The 25100-nt window shown below is 52.8% G+C and overlaps 1 protein-coding gene across 1 annotated transcript in view; it reads right to left on the bottom strand.

The window, feature by feature from the left end:
* ASS1 (argininosuccinate synthase 1) overlaps positions 1 to 25100 on the bottom strand; it is a 65597-nt gene that overhangs the window by 36333 nt on the left and 4164 nt on the right. The window contains exons 2-9 of the mRNA XM_006024365.2: positions 22155 to 22214; positions 20992 to 21104; positions 19760 to 19828; positions 18179 to 18367; positions 11487 to 11543; positions 8243 to 8317; positions 3072 to 3142; positions 2303 to 2333 (exon numbers count right to left, since the gene is read on the bottom strand). Coding sequence (XP_006024427.1) covers positions 2303 to 2333; positions 3072 to 3142; positions 8243 to 8317; positions 11487 to 11543; positions 18179 to 18367; positions 19760 to 19828; positions 20992 to 21099 — 600 coding nt within the window. The 5' untranslated portion in view covers positions 21100 to 21104; positions 22155 to 22214. The remainder of the gene's footprint in view (positions 1 to 2302; positions 2334 to 3071; positions 3143 to 8242; positions 8318 to 11486; positions 11544 to 18178; positions 18368 to 19759; positions 19829 to 20991; positions 21105 to 22154; positions 22215 to 25100) is intronic.

Raw genomic sequence — 25100 nt, 5'->3', positions numbered from 1 at the left:
CTGTAGGATTCAACTGGGAGAGCTCTCCTCCGGGGAAGTGAGCTCTATCCAGCCTCGGTGAACCCAATCCAGCCCTGGTCTGACTCCTCCAAGGCAGACATCCCTGCCACCTAAGTCAGTGGTCTCTGTGAAGGCAACAGAGCCCTCCCAGAAGCCAGAAGAGACCCTCCGTGCCACTCTACAGAAGTCACAGAGTGGATCCACCAACTGGTACCAGTGCTGACTGGTCTGGGTTAAATGGATGGTAATGACCTGGGGTAAAAGGCTCCATTATCCCATAAGCAACTGACCCTGAGGCAGCACAGCCCCGGTGACCGGTCCCCTTTCTGCTCTGCCTGCCACAGCACAGGGCTAGGACAGGAGACTCCACCTTCCCCAGACCCCGCTTGCACCCTCTCGCAGACAGCCACGGGGGCTGCACGGATCATCAGGCCGTGAGTGCGTGTGGATTCCTTTTCATCTCTCTCCATCCTCTCTCTCCCCCCCACTCCCTCCCTCTCCTCGCCTGATTGTCTAATTAGCACTGATGGATAGTTTAAGTAGCTTTCCTAAGTGTTGCGAGTCCGGTGGAGCATGAACTGGAAAGACACAGGCCAGCAGGCAGCGAGCACCACGAGCCCTATTAGGACACAGTTAGAGCAGGACCCATGCCTACCTGAATGACACATGCCGCACGGTAATAAGGACAGCCCATGGGGGAAGGGGGAGAGGACGGGAGGGCCACCAGCTTACCCCAGGGCAGATGGGCCTTAGGGAAACAAGGAGGAGTTAGAGCAGTGACCCACTGGGTAGGAAGAGGCAAGGAGGATTTTGGAGGCAAGGGTTTAGAGGGAAAAGTGTCCAGTGTCCTTGGCAGAAACCACAGGGGTGCTGCACAAAGGGGCTGAGACCAGGAGCCTTTTAAAGCCTCGAGGAGCCCCAGTTCCCAGGTGCCTAGTGACTGCCTGGGAACCCCACTTGGCCTTGCAACTGGGCCAGGCCACAGTGCCCTGTGATCAGTGGTGGTACCCGCAGCCGTTTGCGCGTCGGCCTGGCGCTTGCAGGTCCTCCCCTAACCTGGGAGCTGAAGCCTTGCAGCACCGGGCTGCTCAGTGCTCCCAAGAAGGTGTAGCCAGGGCCAGGGCCAGGGCACTTGCCTATCCCCATCCCGCCCTGCATCCACCCTGTCCCAAATGCAAAGGCCAGCCTTGTAGCTCCGATAGCTATATAAGGGTGGATATATAGGGAGGGATGAGGCCAGGATCTGGGCAGCATCTTGGGGTGAAAGAGCCCCCTGTGGCTCTGAAGATTTCCCTTCCTGAGGATACTCCTGCAGTCCCCACCCATGACCCAGGCCCTACTGCATCCTCCCCAGACAGCCCCACTCCCTTCCCCTCCCATGCAGCTGTGCTTGCCCATGGGCCTCCTGTCCACATCTCCCCAGACCTCCTTCACTTGCAAGCTCCAAGAGGCACATTGCACAAGCAGCTGCTAGGGTCCCCGTCCCCCCGCATACACCGGCATCTGACTGCACCCTCTCATCCCCAGCAGGCAATGCCATGTCTCCTGTGGAGGAAAAGCTCTCTGCAAACTACAAGCCAGCCTCCCACCCTCTGCAGGGCACTCTTGACCTGGTCTCTCAGCTGGATGGCATCTGAGCAGCGCTGCCCTGAGGCAGTCAGCTCGGAGCTGCCGGAGAAGTTACCAGAGCCGCGCTGCCATACAAAGGGATTTTATATTCTCTGATAGACCCCCTCCCTCCACTAAAAAAGGATCCCTCCAGGGGGGTTTTAACCCGTCTCATCACCCCAGAAATAAGCAAGTTAAAGGCACATGGGAGCCACAGACCTGGGCCAGGCTTATGGGGACCTTCCTCCCGGCAGGTGCACGCATCTGGAGAGCGGTTGGGCCAGAAACGTTCTGTCCATCCGAGATGCCCCCAAGCCCCTCACTCTCATTTGTGTCGCCCAAGGGGGATGGGAGACATGTCCTGGAAGCTGGGGAGCATTCAGCAGCCAGCCTGCCTCTCTTTCCCCCTCGCACAAGTGCCTCATCTGTCTAATTGCTTCTTTATTGTTTCCCAATGACATTTTCTCCTTCGGTGTCACCCTGAAATGGTTCCTTCCCCTATTCATCCCAGCGGCAATTAATGTGCCAGGAGGGGGAAGGCGGAGAAGGGGTTGGGGAGAGAATGGCAGGGCCTGGCCTCCTCACCACACACGCCCTGCCGTGAAATTTCCAATTAGTCTGCAAATGCATCAGACGCCCTCGGCCCTGGTGGCTGCCATGTAAGACAAGAGATGTAAAGGGAATGATCAATTACCTTGGGGTTCTCCAGGATCCCGGCCTCGTAGCTTCAGACGGGAAAGGAGACCGGGAGAGAGAAAGAGAGAGAGAGAAAAAAATTAGTCTTCCCCAGCCTAAAGCCCCGCTGGGCTCACATGGTTCAGGCATGTGTGGCACACAAGGCAATGAAGTGGCCGGCATGGCATCCAGCTGCCCTTGCTTCCCAGCCCAGCTGACCAGGGGGTCAAGCTTTTGGCTTGAAGGACTGAAGGACTTCTCGGCTGACCAGCGGTTTACAGCTGGGGGGTCAAGCTTTTGGCCTGAAGGACGTAGACAGAGGCAGAGCAGCACTGCCCAGGGGCGAGCCGGTCGTGGGGCCGCTCTCCCTGATGCTGTTAATGCCAACGTATTGGGGGGGCGGTAAGTGCCATGGGGTCTGTCAAGGATGTTCCTACTACGTACTGAGGCTTGGAAGAAAAGCAAAGCAACAGATACTGCTACTTGGAGAGCAGGGCACGAGGAAAGAGGTTGAGGCCCAGAAACAAAGAAGGGCAGGGGCTTTCACAGACCAGTCGTGGGTCAGAATCCAGCCTGCCAGGGAGAAGAACAACCTTCTTCGATGCCCACAATGCCACTTCTCCTGTGTTGTGTGTCTTGTGTTGTCCTCTACACCAGTGGAAGTCTTGACCAGTCCCAGCAGCACTGGGAACTGGTCATGCCACAAGGTGCAGGAGAAAAGAGAATCCAGCCCAGGATGCTGGCCCCTTCTCACCCTCCAGAAGCTCTTCCCACCCCTCAGGGCTCACCTGATGTGCATGAGGTTTTCATCCATGCTCCAGGGGCTCTTGGGAGTCACCGGGACCGGGATGCCATGTTTCTGTGGACGAGAAGGGAAGATGCACTCAGAAGCTCCCGCCGTTTGAGAAAGCTAGACTTGCTTCTCCGTACGGGCTATGGCTTGCGTCTGAAACCCCCGGGTACCACCCAGCACCACTGCAACCCAAGCACATGCCAAGAGGGAGTTAATGGCAGTCCTTAAAAATCCCACAGAGCTGTTCAAAGGGCTAGCGCACTTCTCTGCACCTTGAAGCCAAGGGGCACCGAGTTACTGCAGAGCACAGAGGTGGTTTCAAGCTCAGAGACAATTCAAAGAGGAGGGTCTAAGCGACACCTCGGCAAAGAGGTCTGAAGGAGCTAAGCCGAGGGCTCGGAGGCCGGGCAGAGTAGTATTACTAGCACCGACACTTCATGGAACAGAAAGCCTGGTTCCCCGGGAATACGCCCACGCCAGGACATCACCGGAGGCTGCTGGTTAATGGTTAGCAACCAAGTTGGAGAGACAAGCACCACCCCATTCAGCCCTAAGGTCCTCACGTACATGCAGGAAGGCAGCAAAATAACAAGGACTTAATAGAGTTTTTTCTAAAGGCTGTGACGCTGCCCAACCCCTCCAGCACGGCTCACCGCCTCCTCTCACAACCCACTCCCCAGCGTACACCCCCCTTGCCCCTTCCCACCCAACTGCACACTACCACCCACTCCCTTAACATAAGACTTGCCACTGACTGGGTCAGACCATGGGTCCGTCTTGCCCAGTCTCCTGCGTCACCCAGGGACAGAGAGTGGATGTTGGCAGGGACAGTGAACAGGGTCTCACCAGGGTTTTTTCCCACTCTTCCTCTCCCACTTGCAGCGTCCAGCCTGTCTTGCCTTTTCAGACTGTCACGGTCCCGCAGCAACACCATCGCTGCTCAGGCCCGCAGAGTGTCCACCTGGCACCCCCACTGCTTTTACCGTCATCGTGTCTACCAATGTTGGGAGCATCAGTGGAGCAGGCAGACACCCTCATCCAACCCACCAGCTCTCCACGCCGCTGGGGTAGTCAGGTCAGGGATGGCTGCTGCAATGAGCCACCTGCCCAAGCATTCACCCAGTGGCTCAGGTGGGGTTTGTGACCTAACCTGCACAGGTGCATGTAGAGGAAGCAAGCATGCTCCCAGAAAAGAAAGCACTGGTGTGGGAAGCAGACACTTTCCCAGACTTCAGGGCTCAGAGCTGGGTGGACCAGTCTGAGACCTTTCAATGAACTCCCTCTGACCAGCAGAGATGAGTATAAATCTGCCAGACGCTGGTGCGCGCACAGGCTAGCAAGCGACAGAAATTCAGGGAGAATGAATTCCCTGTCCCCGTCCTCCCCACCCCATCCTGGGGCCAGGATCAAATGCAAGCAGCAGAGGAGATGCAGGGACCGAGCCTCAGCGTGAAGCAGGACACGGCTCTGCCCACGCTCTCTCCTGGTGTCCCAGGCTGATCCAGCAAATCCAGGGAGCTCAGACCGGCAAAGCCCCACCTGGGCTTTCTCCCTCCATGGCGCTGGGAAGCTCAGCCTCTGACATTTGGCAGCCTGATGATGAGGAGACCCTGCCCACCCTCCCACTCCCACCACCACACTGCCCTGCCCGCTGCTTCTGATCGCTCCATTAGCTTTCAAGAGCCTGTTAGTCAATTAATGCTCTTCTTTGTTTATTCTGAATGGGCTATAATCACCAGCACAGGGTGGCCCCGAGGTAATGTTCCCTGCTAACAGCTCCACATCCCCCAACCCTCCTCCCCTGAGCCTGCACACATACACACTCACATGCACGCTTCACAACTTTGTTCCTGCTCCCCACCCTCAGGTTTCGCACAAGAATTTCATGCTTTTCCCTCAGCCCCTGATTTTCCCCATGCTAAGTAGGTGGCAACAAAAAAAAGATCCTAACAAATTGGGTTTCCTGTTCGAATCTTCTTACGCACACTGAACATCAGGTTGTTTTTCCCAATTCTCCATTTTTGTTCTACCTTAAAAAAAAAAGGGCATCAAAGCCCTGCAGTGCTAGGCTGTTTTGCCTGGGGCCCTAGAGAACATCCCTGCACCGGTTCCAACGTCCCACCTGTTTCAGCTGAAGTCACCAGTATGAAAGCAACCTAAATTACTCCCAGTCTATTCCCTGAATCTGTAAAAACAAAATGAAACCCATGCCTACCCTAACCGCATGCCTAAATCGCCCTTGAATCTCACACTTGCTTTAGGCTACTGTAACCAAGAGGAAAGCCAGATTTCCTGAGTCTGACCCTTACTTGGTGAAAGTTAGGGTCAGACTGAAGTCACTGAAGTCTATCCTGGCAGGAGATCAGGCTGTCTATTTTTAAGACATTTTTAACTGTGTTACTAATGCTTTTGATTATCACTACAGAAATACCTATACAATTTTCACCATTTATGCTTCTTCAGCATTGCCAGTTCCCGGTGTTCAAAACACTTAAGTCTAGCTTCCCCATGAATCATGAGATTGGCTTAAAATCAGTTCAGCCGGTGGTGCCTTCTGATGTTTGTTTGTAGGCAGCAAGTGTCCCTCCATAACCCTGAAAGCCAGATTTTTATTTCTGAAAAATGAATGAAAGCCTAATCACGAGACTCCAGAAGCAGGGACTTAGATAAACATCACCAAGGGCTGGCAATGGCACCACGCATTAGCTTCACGGATTTCACTCTACTGGGACTTTAACAGGAAAAAGCTGGGTACGTATTACCCAAGTATGTGTTTTGATTAAAAAAACCCCAAATTGTTATTCATCCAGTGGATAATTTTCTTATATTGGACTCACTTGACTAAGTCGGCGCACTCACTTTTCCTTATGGACAAGGCTAGTACTGAGGTTTCCCCAATGTTGCAGAAGTTAGGGGGCAGAAGAATTACAACCCCAGCCCTGCACTCAGAGAAATCATTTCTAGTTGCACTGAGTATTCCCCAAGTCCCTGTATTACGATCATGTGAATGTAAGGCCCAAACTGAGTTCATAGCATCCAGTGACAAAGACTTGGGATTACTCACGCGAGCCCATTTAGGCAGGTGTGCAGGGCCCGGCCCCTGCAAACCTTTGCAAATGCGTTCAGCTCTACTTCCACGAGGAGCGAGAGTCCCAAAGGGTCGAATTTTCCCTTCAGTAACCCTCCAGCTGGACCTGTGTGACTAAGTGATGTGCGCACCTGAGTGATTACAGCAGTGATTCTCAACCGGGGCCCATGCAATATTGGCACTGTTAGGTGTGCAAACACCTACGCACAATCGATGCACACGATCAACCCAGAAATTTCAAATAGGAATCCTTACTTTCAAAACTAATTTCCAACCTGTTGTGGTCTTTCTGAGCTTGCTGCAACAAAAGAATTACCCTATTATTCAAGAAACCTGTGAGAGCTAAGCGCTGTCATTTTCTGACAGGTGCTTTGAGTCTAAAGGGGTGCCCTGAATCTAAAAAAGGTTGAAAACCACTGCATGAAAGGATCAGGCCCCAAAATAAGACTAAGGTTGTGGGGGGAGCAGATTTCTTCAGCTCTCAGAAGGGACTGGGTGCCAGAGAGGCCAGTGGTGGCTGATCCATCTTAAAGTCTCCCCCGGCTCTAACCTCCTCCCTACAAAGAGGGCCCCAAACTGTGGCTTCTCTCTCTCTCTTTTTCATTCCTTTTTTTTTTCTCAAAAAAAGAGACACGTGTTCCATTTTCCATATAATAAAAACACAGCTCTCCTAATAACTCCACTACTTGACAATTTGTTTGGCAACATATGGGAAGCTCTTGTAAACTCCCCTCTTAATAATAAAACAACAGATGGCAAACACAATCCTCAACACGCAGCACTCCGGTCTTTAATGGGATGCGGAGGCCTCTCTCTCTGCTCTTAGCGCTCCACGTGGCGCTTCCCCTCCAACTCAGCACCTTGGCTTCACGGATATTATCCAGCCAGCCTAGACGGCAGCTATTTAAAAACTGAAGCAATTTTCTGGTTTATGCACAGAGCTGCTTTTTTCCTTTTGATTGATTGAGCCCACTTGTCAAGCATTTCCATGAAGTCGCTAAAAAAGAAAGGTACCCTGGTGGGCACTTAAGGAACCTGATGCAAAACTTCTAATATGTTTTATTGCAACTTGTACTTCAAAAAGGAAGGGACGACAAAAGGGAAAATGTATTTGCTTTGTCTATTACGCAAGCCATTGAGCTAGGACCAGTTTCCTCAGAAAGTGGATTACAATTAACATCCAGGTAATTATGGGCCATTTAAAAAAAAAACACACCACAATCATGCCCCTGAACAACAGCAAGGATCTCATGCAGAGCCAGCTTGAATTCCCACAAGGAACGGGAGCGATTGTGCTCCACTCAAATCCAGAGCACCCTCGAATTAGAATATAAAAGGCTTTGCCGCAAGATGGAATCAAGACAACTGATGCATGGTGAAGGGAGAGAAAAACCAGGCGGATGGGTAACCTAGCAGGACAGATGAACCAGGACTCAGAAGTGACCTCAGGGAGTCAAGCAGGGAGAGACCCCATCCCCAGTTAAGCCAATCCAACCATCCCGTTGACTTAATGGGAGTCCGGATTCTGCCCTGGAGCTCTATGGACCTCATTCCCCAGGGCCCTGTATTCTGTGCCGCCATAATGCCAGTGTCAAGAGGGCATAAAGCACCTCCTTTCTGATTTCAGTTTGCACTGGCACAAATGATTGTGCACGATGCAGGATAGCAGAAGCAAACCCCTGGACCTCAGCTCCCCAGGGATGGTGCTCTTCCCTTCACCTGTCCTGCCAGGTTACATTGCAGGAGACGGATTGTCTCTTCTGCCCAGCACAGTGGGGCCCCGGTCTTGACGGAGGCCTCTAAACAACACTGGGACACATGGGTTTGTTCTACATTTCACCACTCCTGCACACACTGCAGGGGAGGTTGTAAAGGCATGTGTTCAGCCCCTGGGTATGGAGGGAGCGCTCGATGCTCCACACAGCGATGCCTCCCGGCCTCTTAAGGAGACAGGAAGGGAGCCCACTCCCTCAGTGGATAGACAGCACAGAGGACAGGACCAAAAAGGAGGAAGCAGCCTACATCAGGAGCAAAGGGTGAAGAGGAACGACCCGGGTCACTGGGAAGGGAGCCCGTACCTTGGCATAGTCCATCAGGTCGTTGCGTCCTTTGAAGCGATTGTAGAACTCCGGCATCCTCCAAGGAGCGATGATCTGAAGGAAGGAGCAGAGACAGGGTCAGTCCAGTTGAACCACAGCCCTTGGCCACCTTTGTGGCCTTCTGGCCCAACCATCCTGGTCCCTCAGCTGCAGCTTTTCAGACTCTCAAACGGTTCCCAAGGGTTGATCCCCTTCACAAGCAGGCGACAGGCCTGCGGTGCAGAGATCCTGACCCAGGAGCTCACAGTTGGCATCAGCAGGCCTGAGAGAGCCCCTGGGGAGGATGTCCAGAGGCTGAAACGTGGCCAGGCTGCATCCTTGGCACGTGGCACCTATCCAACTTGCCAAGGCACCCGGTGTAACAGGCAGAAGCAACGTGGAAAGGGGCCTTCACCCTGCTGCAACAAGCCAGGGCTCAGAGCAATAGCACCCATCACAGGCGTGAATGTGACTGCAAGACCTCAGCCCCAGTCGCCTCCTGCCCAGTAGCTTCTGGTGAGAAACAAAGACATATTCATGCATCCTGATCAGCCTTGTGAGCAGGGAAAAGCCTTCTCCTTCTCTCCCCCTTTAAAATACAGCACTGGCCTGAAAGCCTTGGAGAGCCAAGCCTGGTGTTTAACTACAGCTCTATCGAGAAGATCTTCCTCCAGCCCCACAAGTGCCTCCGCCCTGACATAGGGAAGCCAGAAGAGAGGTCAGTCCCCATGGCCCATTGGATCCCTCTGCTCTCAAACCGGGGTGCAAGCACCATCAGGGAATCACAATCACATCTCATCTTGTCTGCTCGAAACCGGCACCAGTGCGGAGCAGCCCCCGCACTGGTTAGCAGGGCCCTCCAAGCTCCGCTTCACCCCCACAGACATGGATCCAGCCTATCTTTTAGTCGCTACTGTAAGGACTGAGATGCAGTGAGCACCATATCCAGCTCACAGACAAGAAGCTTTCGCATCTACCTTGAGATGAGGCTGAGAAGTGGACCCACTCCAATCCCAGGACTTCCGTGGCTCGAATAAAATGAACCCAAACCAATGCTCATTTGGGGGTGTCACAAAACCCCTCTAACCTTTCTCCGTGAAGCCACCCCAGAAAAGAGTCTGCTCTCCCCACTCTTCTGCAGAAGACCCCGCTTCCTCCGCAGGCCCTCCAGAGCCCTCACCATTTTGGAAGAACAAATCTAACACACCCCAACCTCCAGCCAAAAATAACACACACACAAAGCTCCTCTCCAGCCTGGGTTGGTAAAATTCCTAGAGCAGGGAGTACTGCAAAGGGATGCTCATAGCCCGAAGCACAGACCACATCCATTGGCAGATTTAATCTCACCAGACAAAGGTGGAGTAACCCAAAACCCTTGCAAGCTGCCACTGTAACCCTAACGAGCGGCAGAATATGCCAAGACGGGGGGAGGGAGAAGCATCCATTATCCCACCAGCCACTCAACACAGCTGCCTTGTTACTGTTTGTTTCACGGCGTCGTGGTGTTTGGGGTAAAAATAGGTCAATTAAAGATCATTACAGCCCCCTCAAATGCCAAAACGTCACCTCAAGCAGCTGGCGGCTTGTTAAAGAGAAACGCAATCGCTTTGAGTCTGTGTTAAAAAATACAAATTCCCCGCAGCCGACTACCCCGAGCCTCAGCAATGCTGCTGGAGGGCTAAGGAGCAACCTGGGGACCCCAACGGGGACCCGAATGCCTGCCTGATTCTTCTGCATGTGGGGAGCACTAACGGGACCTGTTTCACACATGTCCGGGCATCCAAAAATACTACCGGGGAAGAGAACGGACCAGGCCCTGAACGAGGCAATTCAGCTGCGGTTACTGATCAAAACGGAGAATATTCGGTAACCTCTTGCACAAGGAAAGGGGAACATGTCACCAAGACAGCTGTGTTTGGTAACAGCTTGTCTTCTCACATAGACCATCCTGGCGACAGCACCACAATGACCCTGTTACGTTTCTGTCTGACTCGCATCAGCCGGCACCCAGAAGCACGGGTGCTTGCATCCCGTGCAGGGATAGGACGCAAAATTGGGTCTTTGGGGATAGGACAGAAAATTTAGAAATGAGCCTAAGCTGCCAAACTGAGCTCTGGATTCAGACTTGGCCAGAGCATAGATGCCAGGGGTTTGAGTTAGGCTCATTTTTGCTGGCAACATGACAGACCAGGGGACATTTATGCCACAAGAAGAGCCTCTCATGGTATCATGGCATCTCATCCAAAACATGGGAAACATGGGCCTGTCTCATCCAAAACATGGAAAAACAGAGACAGCTGGGAACATTGCAGGCTTATTTTAAGAAGCAGCCTGCAGTGTGGCCCAAGGGTCTAGGCAAAGGTGAGGTTGACTTCCCAGGCTGTGACCAAAGGGGATAAAAATAAAAAAAAAAGGTGCTTGATCCAGTTCCATTTCTTGGGGCCTCAAAAAAAAAAAGTCAGCCCTGAAGGCTGCTTGGCGTTCACTCACCCAGGTGAAGGGTTCCAGGCTTCATGGAGCATTTCTGGACACTATATTAACCAGAAATGCTATGAAAAAGTTTTTCATCAAGCCTTTCAAATGAGAAGGCTACAGCAACACTGGAAACATTTTAAAATATTTTCCACAACATTTTAAATGAAAAACCAAGGCCCTCAGCTGCATTTTTAAAGATTTTGTCAAGAAAAAGGGTTATTTTTTCCTAGTTTCCCCCCAAATTGTCCCTACTAGACAAGCACATAAAGGAAGGGGAGACTGAAAGTAGAGAGGAAAGAAAGGAAAAAAAACAGGGGAACTTCCCATTTCTAATCATGAGAAAATTCAAAAGAAGGACAAATTCTCATTGAGGAAGAAGAAAAAGATTTTCCTTCACTAAAAACCATCTTGAATTAGATTATTATAGCCAGCTCCAACACAAACACTCTGAAAGGGGCTATGGTGAGCGAGTCAGCACTCATGACCACTAGTTTTGCAGGTGATGCCCTGGAGACCAGGGCTGGAGACCAGGTCAAAGAGAAGTGGAAGCATGGACCCCTTGGAGATCCCTCAAGGTAGATGAGAAAGGTATGAAAGGCTTTTCCACGGCCCATACCATACCACAGAGAGTGAACCCAAGCACTCAAGAAGCATCTCAAGTACAGAGTAAACCTGCAAACACGCATTACAGACCCTTCCCCATGCCAGTCATATGCCCCAAAGGGCGCCCAGGTCTTCACCAGGCTTGGTGGCAGTCTGAAGTCCTTACCTTGATCTTAGGGCACAGGGCGTAACAGGTGAGCTCAAACCGAATCTGGTCATTCCCCTGCAACAGAGAAGAGGTGGGCTGAGGACAGTCCTTTGACTAAACCCCATCCCTCATGTTCAAACATCATGCACAGGGCTGCGAACTAGGACGCAGGTGGTGGCAGCATCCCGGAGCAAGGCAACGTGAATCAGGTCTCTCTGATCTCCTCGGAGCTGAGGTCAAGATGGAGCCCAAGGCCCGGTTGTGCCCCTTCCCCAGCAGATATTCCCACTGGGGCCAAGGTCTAGGGCTATGTACTCCAGCTCCGACCACTGCAGCTCATAGGGAGAGGTCTTTGGGACAGCACAGGCGAAAGGGGATGAGATGGGAAACTCTGGGTGTGTTAAGAACAGTACTGCCCTGTGCATTTGCCAAGCCATTTGCAAAAGCCAGCAAGAGAACCAGTCAATGCCAAGCCGGGGCATCCTCATGAGGCACAGGCAGTCTTTGGAGCACTTACTTTCCCTGCCTGAGCTCATGAAAGCAAAAGCCCAGGGGTACCGAAGGCTTGTGAGCCAGATCCTCAGGTGGCGTAAGCTGGCGTAACTCCATTGCGCCAACACAGCTCCACAAAGTTACACCCGCTGAGGATCCAGCCCAGTGACTCTCCATCTTCTCATCCCATCCAATGAAGGCAAAGCAGAGAAAAGGTCTGCAGATCCAAACTGCGGAAAAGGAACTACACAAATGGTAGCAATGCAATATCAGGGGCCCATAATGTGTGCAGCAGTGCCTGGAAACAAGAGATGCTGAATTCCTGGCAGGAGTGAAGGCCTGTTTGTCACACTGCCCCCCCCTGCTTTATTGTGTGCCCACGAACACATGACAAAAACACTCTTATTTACCGGGACAGCAGCTAATGGGCAAGTGGCCCCCTGACTATATCAATGTGAGAGCATGAGAGCCAGAGAGACCCAGACACTATCTGTCTCTAATTAACCTCCTCTCTCTGTAATCCCTAACCCATCTGTTTTAGAATTACTGGAGACGACAAATGCTGGCTCAAAGCCATGCCGCAGCCATATCGCTCTGTCCATCTCTGCCTCCACTGTCAGCCAGGCACAAGGCAGAGCCAAGAACAACACAGCTACTGCCTCCCCGCTCAGTGCTGCTGCCCAGCCGCGACGAGAGCCGTGTTGCAGGGCTGGGTGCGCACACACGGATGCTTGAGCTGAACCAAAGGTATAAGGCATGTGCAGGAGTTGCCCTTTGCTGTGGCATCAGGCACTGCTACCGTGAAGCCTGTCGCCATACAAGCAGCCTCTCAATAGGAGATCCCATCCAATTGGGATGAATAAACCTGCCCCAATCCTGCAGCAACTTGGGGGCTGCTCAGGGCTTTGATTCGCACACAGAACTTCACAGCCACTGCAGGGGTGGGGGGAAGCCAGACCCTCCTAAGCCAGGAGAACCAGCCCCTGAGCTAAAAGAGCATTGCCTGCCGGCAGTATCGGACCTATGGCTGGTAGCTGAGAAGCTCTGTCCCCATTTGGTAGAAGACAACTTTATCCAGTGCATTACCCTAGGTAACCGATGCCTCGATAAGCTCCTGGAAGCTCATCATGCTCGGACATAGGCAGGTAGATATCCTCTATTTGAGACAGAAAATCAGTGCAAGAGCAATCCGGCTCATAGGAATGACCTTGGTAGGAACAGCTGGCTCTTAGGCCATTCACTGGTTTCAGTCATAAAAAGCTTGGGTTATGCAGGCAGCTGGACCTGCAAAGGGGAAGGAGATGTTGAAACAGAGGCCTTTCCTACACAGAGAAATGTACACCCTACAGCAGCGTCCCAGTCTGTAGTACAGGTACCGCCAGTGGTACACAGACCAGCTGTTAGTGGTACGCATTAACAGTTTTATTATACTTACTTTATATGACACAAATTTGCTGGTGGCCCTTAAGGTTGAGCTGAAAAATTTGCTGGCGGTACTTAAGGCTGTATTGTTTTAAACTGGTGGTGTGCAATCTGTCAGAGTCTGGGAACTGCTGCCGTACAGTACACTGGGCCCTGCACGCTGGCTCAGCTCCCTCTGGGAACACCCATCGCTGGGAAAAACCAGTGGCCTTTTTTGGTCTAGCTCCTGTTATTTCCAATATCAGATCATCCATGAATTTCCACCTCCCTAGGAACAGGCCCTGAGTCTGAGACTCCTGCTGCCATGGGTGATCTCTGTGGCTTCGACTCGCCCCAACGTGCGCATGAGCTCGGGGCAGCGCTAACAGCTCATCTGCGCCCATCTCTGCACCAGCCCTGCAGAGAGGACAGGACTGTGCATGGCATGACCGAGCCATTTCTAGGTGGCCAACAGAGGCACTTTCATGCCTTTAGCGAGCCCTCGCCACTGCACCACAGGCACGTGTCACCCCGGGGATGCATTTAATGTTACCGTAGGTATTTTTAGAGGGATGGATTTTCAAGAATAGCTGACGACCCCATACGCACTCAGCCTGCATGACTTACTAAATGTGTCACTGAGACATCTTGAGGGCTTGTCTAACCCAGGCTCACCAAAATGACTATGTATTGCTTTGGATTGCAAGCCTTAAAGGAAAAAAAATAACCAATTACTGAAGCTAACCCAGGCTTACAAGACAACCTGAAAGTCAAACCGGGACAATGCAGAGTAAAAGTGACACATCAACTCAGGCTGAAAGAACAGGCGAGTTCAGTGGCAGTCCAGATGCGGGCAATGCCAAAGGCATTCAGGCACCAAGCCCTCTTCATGTACCAGGCCTAGGTTCTAAATCAGAACGAGTCACAGAGGGCTCCCGATTCCCTTGCAGGCAGGGACGACTCGCAGGACCCGGGTCTGGAGGTCTGAGGGGACAAGCTGCAACAGTGAACCTGGAAGAAACCTTCATCTTCTTTCCAGGGAGTTGGGAGAGGAGCATGAAGGCACTGGGGAGGATGGCTGTGTAGGGAGGAAGATCGTGGAGTGTGAGATGGGGGAGGTGGGGGGAGTTGATGGCTTGCTGGATTGTGGACACCCTTTCATCTTAATTGGTCCTTGCCGACGAGCCCCCTGGCAAGAGCTGTCTAATGAGGCCAGGTACCTTGGTGCGGGAGGGTGGGAACAGCTCAGGGAGCTATTAGTCCTTTTTAGGGAATAGAGATGAGTGCCCAGTTTCCACCACCACTAAACAGGATACCCTCCCCTCGCCCCCCCTGTTCCCACAACCCAGGCCCAGCGGATACATTTGCTGCTGGTCCAGGGAACCCCCTGGGACTATTACACACGTGCGCATATGACAGTACATACACCAAAGCACTAATTTCCCTTACAGGCCCAAAACACGTCCATCTGCTCCCGAGACAAGGGCGCTGCAGATGGTGCGCATTTAAGATGCTGGAGCCCCTGCTGCTGCCGCAGCCAGGAACGGCGCATTCCCGGGTCAGGTTACCAGCACTCACCTCCTCCTCCCCAAACCATTAAGCTGAGGAGAAGTCAGACTTGGCAGGGGCTCAGGGTGCTGCTTCCTGGCTACTCAGAGCCAGAGATGGTGGGGGAGGGAGGTTGGCTTCTGCAGTGTCAGTCCACGGAGGTGACTTTTTAGCTGGGGCAGCGGAGGGGAGCTCAGTGCAGAAGCAAGGGTATTTTGGGGCTGTATCACTCGAGAGCAGAGCATGGCAGCCAAGCAGTTATGGCATCTCTGGCTCCAGAGCCATGCAAGTGAATCCTGCTCCATGATGTGTGCCACCAGGAATGGGACTTGGCCTGTCAGGCTGAGGCATCAAGGGATGCTGGCCCCATCGTTCCCAGGCTGCTAGACCACTGTGAGCCTCTGAACCCACTTTTTGGATCGCTCAGGAGCACCCTCCAGTGGACGGCTTAAAGAGGAGCAAACAGAAAGGGTGGCACCTGCACAAGGGGATGTAGCAAGGTGCATGGGAAAAGCCTGTGCAGGGGAGCTGCACCACATAAGTGGCCCCTACCCCCACAGCTGACTAGCACTTTTGGAAGAACAACGAGAGACTGAAGAGCTCTATCCTAGCAAACATCCCTCGAGATGCTGCCCCTCCTGCTTCTGAGTCTTAAATCCTTTGCCTGTCACACCCTACAGCAGCAAGCTCTTCAAACCCTCTGCTGAGGCCACCTAATAGCAATCGCCCCCTTCCTAGCTTGTCCCGTTGTTTCTCCCTTGGGCAGGGATGGTTAACTCAGATTGGGCCCTCCTCCCTCTTCCTTTCGGTGGATTCTGGAGGTCTGATATACCTCCCGACTTCCCATGGCACACCTGGAGATCTCTGACAAGCATCCAGCCTGGAAACAACTCACTGGTTTTAGATGGGTGAATACAGAGAAGCATCTTCTAGCCAGCGTTGTGTCCTCCTCGTTGGAGGCTGAGTGAGTGTCCACCACAGACCATGGCAAGTGCAGATGGTGCATGCATGCCCGGAGGAGAGAGGGTGCAGGTGGTGGAGGGGACATACCTATGCTTATAAAGTGTTTCCACCATCAGGGCTGCATCAGAGCAGCACCGGAAAAGCTAGTCCCAGGCTGGAAGAGAAGCAAGGGTTGACCGTGCCGCAGGAAAGCTCCATCTCGGTCTAGAATGAGGAGGAAGGAAGGAAGGTGACGTCCCTCATTGGTTTTACATGGGCAGGTTCTCTGGACCAGCAGCCAGGCCCCACTGTGCCACTCTGTGGTCTCTGTCTGCCTCTAGCGGGGGAATCTCCATATTGCCACCATTCGCGTTTGCTCTTTGCCGGCTGGGGAGCAAGTCACCCACCTCCAGAATGGCAATGCAGGGTCCTTGCCCCCTCTAGTGGAAAATGCTGGCCAAAAAAACTTCCCCCAATGTGGTGATCAATGCTGCCCCTTCTCTCCTGAAGAAGGCTGGATAGATTTGCACCGTACAGACTAACCAAAGTAGATAGCTAGCCGGCACAAACTTTCCTAAGTTCAAGCTCACTTCATCGCCTGTGCCTCCCTTCTCTTCAGGGCAGTCCAGATGAGGAGAACCAGCCCCACCTGCAAACCCTCAAGCAGTTGGAGCAGAGCTTTCAGGTGAGGAGAGAAAAAGATTTGTCCTAAAATAAAAGGAGGGTGGAAGGTACGGGTACGCTTTAAAAGCATCCATTTCTGCATCGCCTCTCAGAACTGCAGCAGCCCTGAGCTGCAGAGGTGAGCAGTCCTGCCCCTCAGCACCTCCCCTAGTGCCACACCTCGCCCGCAGCACCCGCTTCCACAGCTGGGGCCCAGGCAGCATTGGCTGCACTGCTGCCCAGGTATCCTCCAACCCTGACAGCCTCAGCACCACCGCTGGAGCATTCCCCACACACCAGACACATGCAATCACATGCACACCCCTCCCAGGAGAAAAACAAGCTGTTCCAGATCAGAGATTCACAGCAATTTTCTCCTTCCATCTCCCTTGGAATATGACCAGTGAGGTCAAAGGAAGTCCTTCTTTCTCCCCCTTGAAGCATGCCTGGGATGTTTTTATAGCTCCTAACAGCGGATTCTGACCAGAGTTGATTGCACATGGGAGTTTCCACCCCTGGGGACATTTAATATTTCCAAATTTATTAAAGACCCCAAGTAAGTTAATATATCCTGACATGGAAGAGACAATTCAGAAGAGTCTCAGCTTGGAAGTTTGGATTCAGTGCATCTACACATGCACTTTAATGCTCATTAGCCTATTTTAACGCACATTAAAGCATCACTTTAAATACCATGCTACTTAGTTAAGGCTCATCAAAATAGGCTAATGCACAGTAAGTGTTGCTTAAAAATCGTGATCTTTAATTAATGCACATTAAGATATGCCAATGCATATTTTCTTAGTACTTTATAATGGAGGTACCAGATTTAATGCACGTTAACTAAAGCACATGAATGCTTGTATAGATGCACCCAGTTTTGACTTTAATCTACATCCATTCAGCTGCACATCATGTCCACAGAAGATGTTGTCCCAAAAACCTCATGCTCCCATTTCTCCTCTCTGAGCCAGGCTCCCAGGCCAGTCCAACAATGTGCCACAGCTATGGCACTTCAATAATGCACCATGACAATGGGGATAATGGCTGAGGGAAGTGCATTCTGGGAAATGTAGCCCAGTCTACTAAAATTGCCATGAGGCATCAGGATAACTCAGGCAGACACAGGATTCATATCAGATAGCCCAAAACACTTCGGTTCAGCTCAACAGCCCCAAATATTTTGTCCTGGTTTCCCAAAGGATAAAAAAATTAAGAGGTATGGTAGCATTTTACTTGGGAAACCTGACATTTTTTTCAAGCTACATTTTCCATTAAAAAATATGGAAATAAAATTCCCAGCCAAGAGTCCTAGAGAAGGGACATATGTAACCTTGACCAAATCATCTTCCTGTGTCCCCGGTTACGGGGTGAAAGAGAAGGGAGCTCATGTCGCTCAGGGGATGGGGGTGGTGAGCAGGCCGATTCCCCGACACATATAGGATCCAGGTCTGTTTGGAGGGTGGCAACAAGTGCTTATTGCTGCTCTGTAATGACCCAGGGAGACAGCTGAGTGTGAAGGATGACCACGGATTGCATTGCGAGGCCCAAATGGATCCGAGCTGGTCCTTGGGGAAGCTCCAAGCTCACCCATCAGGGAATCCCATATTCACAAGCACCCAAAGCCCAACTTAAAGTAAGGCAAACCTCTTCCCTTTCTTTACCTTCCCCGTGGCTCCATGGGAGACATACTGAGCTCCTTCCTTCTGGGCGATTTCCACCTGCTTACGTGCAATGCAAGGCCTGGCCAACGAGGTGCCCAGGAGATACCGGTCCTCATACAGGGCATTGGCCTGGACTGCCAGCCAGATGAACTCCTCCACAAATTCCCTGCTGATGTCCTCAATGTAAACCTGCAGAAGGAGAGAGCCCCAAGCAATGAGAGTGGCCTAGGAAACTCCTATCAGCATAGGGTGCCTGGAACTGGTGGGGATGGTCTATTTATCATTAGACCTCACCCTGCTACACAGCGTCCCACTAGTCCTCATTTTTTTGCTCAGACTCCAGAAAGATCTGGCTACATTTTCTGAGAAGAATGGGCCCAATTCATCCCTGGTGCAGGGATGGTGTCATGGTACTAGTACAACTAATGAGTCAAATGAGAATTTTCCCTTGTCTAGTGACTTGTAAAAAGTTCTGCATCAACAGCTCTGGAAAACAAACCACTCCGGGAACAGATATGTGATGGCAGAAGCTTCTTTATGGCACCCAACCCCCCAAAATGGAGTGAATCCAAATCCAGCTGTCCTTGTCTGGATGCAACCAGCAGCCCATTCCTCCATATGCAACCCCTGGTACCCACCACCCCCTCAAGGGCATCTTCTGATATTTAGAGGCAGGAAGAGAAAGTTTTAGAGGAACAGTTTAAAAAAAACCCCAAAAATTATGGCAGGAAAAGGATTTTTTAAAAAGAGGGTAAAATGAATAGATGAAGATGAAAAGAAACAGAATGAGAGAAAGCATAGGAAAGAGGTGCTGAAATTTAGATGGAAGAGAAGAGAAAACAGGACAGGAACCTGGGCAGAAGCTAAAGAAGAATAGCCTTTAGTTCCTGCTCCAGGAAGATGGATCCTAAACTTTCCAGGCCAAAAGCTTTGCAGGCTGGCATGCACCTTTATCATCCAGCTGTGAGTTGAGAAAGTGGAGAGGAACCCCATGAAGCACTTCTTACAACTTGGGAACTCCTCCTATGGAGAGCTGGCTCCATGCAATGCTTTGCACCTGGGCTTTAACAGCAGCTGGGTAATCTATAGGCAAGAGGAATTGCCGAAAATGCTCCTGGCTTTGTCCAGGAGGAAGGGTAGCTGGCCATCCTTATCAGAGGTGTCCCAGCTCTGAGGCTGGAGATGGCCCCTCAGTTTGAGTGCGCAGGTCCCAATGGCCCAATGGGGCCATAAGGCTGCAGAGATGCACCACACAGACTGTGTGGGGGCATGAGGGATGGCCCCCCTTCTGGTGGCAGGGCACACAGAGGAGGTAAGTAGCTGTTTAGCACTGTAGGGACAGCAGCTCTCCCACCGCCCAAATGGCAGAGGTCTAGATTCATGGTCCAGAATCCCAGCCCAGCCTCCCTGTGCGTCGACTATGTATTTTATTCAGTACTCCTGCCCTCGATCTGCCGGGGAGGGCTCATTACCTTAGCCCCTGCCAGAACCTGCAGATCTGTTGCCCTCCTTGGCATGAGAGGAGGGAGAGGCCTTTGAATAACACGGAGCAGCACATGGGATGCTGGGGGCTGGCGTTACCTTTTTGGCTCCCAGGCTCAGCGCTTTCTTTCTTGCCTCTTCGAAGTTCTCATTCTGCCCAATGTTGGCCTGGAAACGAGAACGAGAGAAAGCACATGAAGTGAGGACCTGGAACGTGAACTCAACCCTGCCAAGCTCTGGCCGAGGAGTCTCCAAGACTGTGGAGCAAGGAGGAACCCAGAATCCTCTGGCCTCATCCCGCGGGGAAAGACGACCCCGAAGGACAGAAGGCTCCAGGCTATGGTGAGGTTATAAAGGGGAGGTCCCGCTTTCCCCAACTGCATGGCTGGAGGACAGAGCACACCGTGCAGAGACACCCCTACCCCACAGTGAAGGCTTCCCTTAGCCAAGGGAGATCCCATTCCCTGCCCGGGCTGCTGAGACACCTGCGTCCCTAACAGGGAGGACTCCAAGCCCTGTTCCTGCAGCAAGTCCAAGCCCGAGGATGTACTGCTGTGCCAGTGACCCTTGCCCATCGAGCAGTGGGAACGATGCTCCATTCTGTTTGCTATTAACCTTTACCAACCTCCCCAGGCCATGCATGGCCACATCCCCTTTTCTCCTGTCACCCAGCCACTAAATCCCTGCTGCCACAGCAATCCCTGACCCAGAGTCCAGGCTGATTCCTATGATCCCCTGCCTGCTGGATCAGTGCCTGGTCCCTTGGCTCATACCCAGCTGGTCTCTGCCACTCCAGTAGGCTAATAGGGAAAGGGTTGGCAATTGGGTGCATTCCCTTGGAACCCATTAATGAGGCCTCACACCTGCCCATCTCCCACCTGGCATAACGAGATGCAGCCCTTAGCTCCGCTAGGCCACGGGGGATGCTCGGTCCAGCTGCCCATCCCCAGGGAGGGCGGTCACACCTCTCTCTTGCTGTACAGGGAGGGTGTCTCAGCCCTAGCAGGCTGCTCCATGGCCCCACATTTTCTGAGAAGCATTATATTATACAGAAAGCAACAGAGCATTGCTGCAGCCTCAGCTGCCATGCGAGCAGAGCTCAAGGAGCACTGGGCTGCAAACACCGCTGTGATTTGTGGAGTCCAGTCACCCTATCCCCCCCATGCAGACCCTCCCCTGCTCCTGCTGTCACACCGGGCACTGCCCCTGCCAGGCAGAGAGAACAGAAGCACTTGGCAGCTGAGAGCCCATCACACACCCTGCCTTGCCCACCCGAGGGAGACAGGCTGGCAAAGCCAGGGAGCACAAGGAGTCAGGCTGTAGCCTCTTACCAGGTAAGCAATCACATCGTAGCCTTGCTCCTTCAGCCAGACCAGGATGCAGGAGGTGTCCAGGCCGCCGCTGTAGGCAAGCACCACCGTGCCCTTGGACTGAGACATGGTACCTGGGGGAAGCAAGGGAGCAGTCATGCCCCAGTCACCATGCTGGGACAGCAAGGGCTCTGCCACCCAGCACTGGGTCAAGAGAGACTGGAACCTGACGGTTGCCCTCACGCTGCAATGCCATCAACCTTATGCCCATTTTACACAGCGGGGAAATCAAGGCACAGACCGGGGAAGTCACTCAGCAAATGAGTGGCAGAGCCAAGACTAGGAACCCAGCTCCAACTCCCCGTGCTCTAAGCACAAGGTGATGACCTCTCAGAGCGGGGATGCCTGGCTGGCATCTCATGCATACCCCCAAAGCAAACATTTATCTCTTACAACAGGAAAAGTTCCTCTTGCCCTTGAAGGATTGGAGGGGACAGCACCAGAGACAAAAAATCATCTAGCTCCCTCCCTGACAGCCTCCTGGTCCAGGCTGCTCTGGCTTAGCTCACAGACCAGAGGAGCCTGCTAGGGGAAATGGCACAGTGTGGCAGGAGACAAAAACCAGCCCAGCAGACAGATTAATTTGGACTGTGAGAGAGCGTCTGGATTGTCAGAGGAATGAAGAACCTCTGGAGAAGGGCCAAGGCCCCTGACGGAGCAAGGACTGGTGAAGTGCTAGGGACCAACAGGTTGTAGAGAGCTGCTGCTGCCGTGGGCAGAGGGGTTAATGGAGGGGGGCTGTCTTGGAGCATGCTCTGCAGTAACAAGCAGCAGACTCATAGGACCATGGTCACGCATTACAGGGCCTAACCCCAGGAGATGGGCATGGGCAACACTGGACCGGCATGTGCCACTGGGCCCCTCACTGGATGGCATCAGAGAATAGGCCAGCTGTGGGTCACTTCACTAATGACCCCAGGGACCCCAGGTTGTAGCAATGGGCCCAGGGGTGGGTTTCTTTGCTGCTGCAGCTCCATGCCACGTTAAAGCATGCCTGAGCAGCCCTCTTGGGCATCAACACCCAAAAACCCACCAAAACGCCTGGTATGCATGGAAAGGGAGACCAAGCAATGGAAGGGAGAGCAGCTAAGGAAGAGGCACGTCAAGCAGCAGCGCGCAGTTACCTCCGCTCCGATGACTGACCAGGACCTTCGGGCTCCTTCTTCAAGCACTCAGCAAACACTCTGCAAAGGAACCAAGCAAGTGAGACTGCTGCAGCCAAGTGTGTCCCATGGAGACCCCAGGGACGTGCGATTGAGATGGAGTTTGGAGTGAGACACGGAGGCACAACCAGGCAGGGCTGGCAGCTTCCAGGACAGTGCAGGGTCCTGATCCCGCACAGGGCAAGCAGAAATGGAGACCCTGCCCTAGCAGGGAAGTGCAATGACCCACCAGGTGCAGCTAGTGCCCGCCCTGCAGAATCCAGCCAGCTGCAACCTGCTCCCCAGACCGGGATGATGCATTTGGTGCACAAAAGACACCACAGCCTGCTTCCTTCTGCCATGGACACAATACTACAGCAATACTATACACAATACTACAGCATGGATGCGTCCCCCGAACAAGTGCCTGATTATTACTGTTTTAAGCAACAAAGCCCCCACCAGGCAGGGGAAGACCACAGCACTGGCTTCAGAGTCCAACTGCTGTGCAGGTAATATCGGGGGTTGATGACCAGGAAGAGTCTCGTGGGAGGGCCAAGGGCTCTGTGCTATGTGCGCCAAGGGAAGCCTGAGGGGAAAACTGCTGCAGAGCCCTGGAGAGGCATTTCAGAGATGGCTCAGGAACAAAAAAGAGAAGGAAGGGTCTTGCACTTGGCTATCAGGCAGGGACCTGGGAGATCTGGGTTCCAACGGCAACTAGCACAGACACCTGGCAAGCCCTTAGACGGGGCTGCGAGCTGGGGTTTCATTAGTCTGCAAGGCCAGTGGGGCTGGATTTCCCAAAGAAACCTGTGCTTCACATGTCAACAGCTGGGAAATCCAGCTCCAACAATGGGTGCCCAGTTCTTAAGCAAACCTTGTCCCTAAGTCTCCTCCCTCCTGCCCTCTGGGTACGTCTATGTTGCAGTCACCGGGGCAGGGATGTGACCATTGATGCAGCCATGTCCAGGCTGGTTTTAATCTTTCCATCAGGGGCCAGCTGCCCGCAAAAGTCCCCAGGGTCCCTGGCAAGCCTCTGCCCTCATATCCAGGCAAGTGAGCTGGAAGCTAGCGCAGGTCTGTGCATGCATGCTGCAGTCACATGGGGCTGGCACCCGTTTGTCTGTCCAACCGGCTTAGATTGCAGGCTCCTGTCTGTGATCTGCTACATGCTACCAGGATGGAGCCCTGACTTTGGCAGGGGCTTCTGGGCACTGCCAGGATGTCAACAATAATAGAGCAGGGCTGGGTCGGGCATCTGAAAGTCACACCCTGCATCACAGGAGGACCGTTCTCCTTAGATTTGCACAAAGGCCTCACAGAGGATGTCCATGCCAGGGGCAGCAACCTGTGAATAATGAGCATTTTCCTTCTTTCAAGCTCTTTGCAAACATTGGGTCTTACACCGCCCTCCCCATTGACACAAAGGACGATGAAGGAGATGCCCGAAGCTGCAGAGAAAGTCACTGCCAGAGCTAGAGCCAGAACTTGGGGCTTCCACCGCCGCTCTCCCTCCCTGCATAGTCACCACGTGTTAAGCCCCCCATACACCTAATGATCAGCCCCACATGCACACCCCTTCTAGGCAGATCTGCTAATCGATTTACAAAGATCAGGAGTTGGGCAGATTAACAGCAAACGCCTCCACTCTTCACATGGGGACACTCAATAGGCGACCTGGAGCTTAACCAGCCCTGCAGAGCAATGGGACTTTTAGCACGCTCAACTCACAGGCAGAAATAAACCCACGGCTTTGTGTAGTAGGAGAAATTCCTCAAGAGACAGCCTTCAAATAGTGTTACCTGCCATTGCTTCCCCTGTGTCTGGGTGTGCCATGTCACTCGCACTGTCACCCAGTGTGGACGCACACTCAGGTTGCCTGTATGGTGATACTTTCTCAAGCTGGTAGAGGAAAATATTGTCCTACGTGCCCACACATCCCTTCACCCCTGCATAAATGGGCTGGAAGATCCTTGGTAGGATCCTTGTGCTACTGCAAACACCAGCCAAGTAGCTCACAGCCACCTGCTGCATGTCCTCCACAGCTGTGGAGCATCTCTCAGCCCTCCGCAGATCAGTCAGGACTGGAGCAGCAGAGCTCCCTGTGCGGGGGAGCAGCACTAGAGGGGTATCACCAGGGGTATTTGATCAAGGGCAGAGCAAAGCCGAGAACCCCATTCTCCTGACCCCTCATTCAAGATCAATTGTCCATCTGCTGTTTGAGTGAACTGGAAGGTACCTGGTGGCGTACTCGGTAATAGTACCTGTGGGAGCGAGACGGAGCATACGCAGCCTGTTGGCTTTGGAGGGAGTATGTGTTTTATGCAGAAGTGCCTGGGACAGCAGGGGCACAGACTAGACTATGTTGCCTAAGGTAGCTCTGGTTAACTGCTCCGAGGCTACAATAAAACCCACCGTTTGAATCCACCCGCCGGTCTGGGTACGCAACACTAGCATGGCAGGAAGTTCCCAACCCTGCAAGGCCCAGCGGTAGGGGATGAACTCATCTGAACCCAGAGCCACAGGGCTGGAAGAGACTGGCTCTCTCTGCCATGCTAGTTCATGCCAGGATTGCCACTAAATAATCCTAGTTCTGCTGGGACTCACCTAGACTCAGGTGAACCAAAGGCACCTGTGTGTGAAGCGACCCTGGCCAGAGCCGCTTGCTGAACTGCATTCAGGCTCTCGGCACATCAGTCCCTTACTGGCCCCAGCTACTCCCTGAATGGTCTCTTCAGCCTGTGTCACCAGTGTCGCACCCCTGACTTATCCAGGGGTGCAGCAGGGACCGGCGCAGCCTGCGGTGCCCCATCAGACTGGATGCTGAGTCCGCTGACCTTGGCACCAGTTAGATGCACTTCCGTGGCTCATGGGCTGCAAGGAACAGGTGGGCACAGAACAGGGCAGGGCATCTGCATGATGAATAGA

This window comes from Alligator sinensis, unplaced genomic scaffold, assembly GCF_000455745.1.
Source record: "Alligator sinensis unplaced genomic scaffold, ASM45574v1 scaffold388_2, whole genome shotgun sequence".
NCBI lineage: Eukaryota > Metazoa > Chordata > Crocodylia > Alligatoridae > Alligator > Alligator sinensis.
This window is presented reverse-complemented; position numbering and strand designations above follow the sequence as displayed.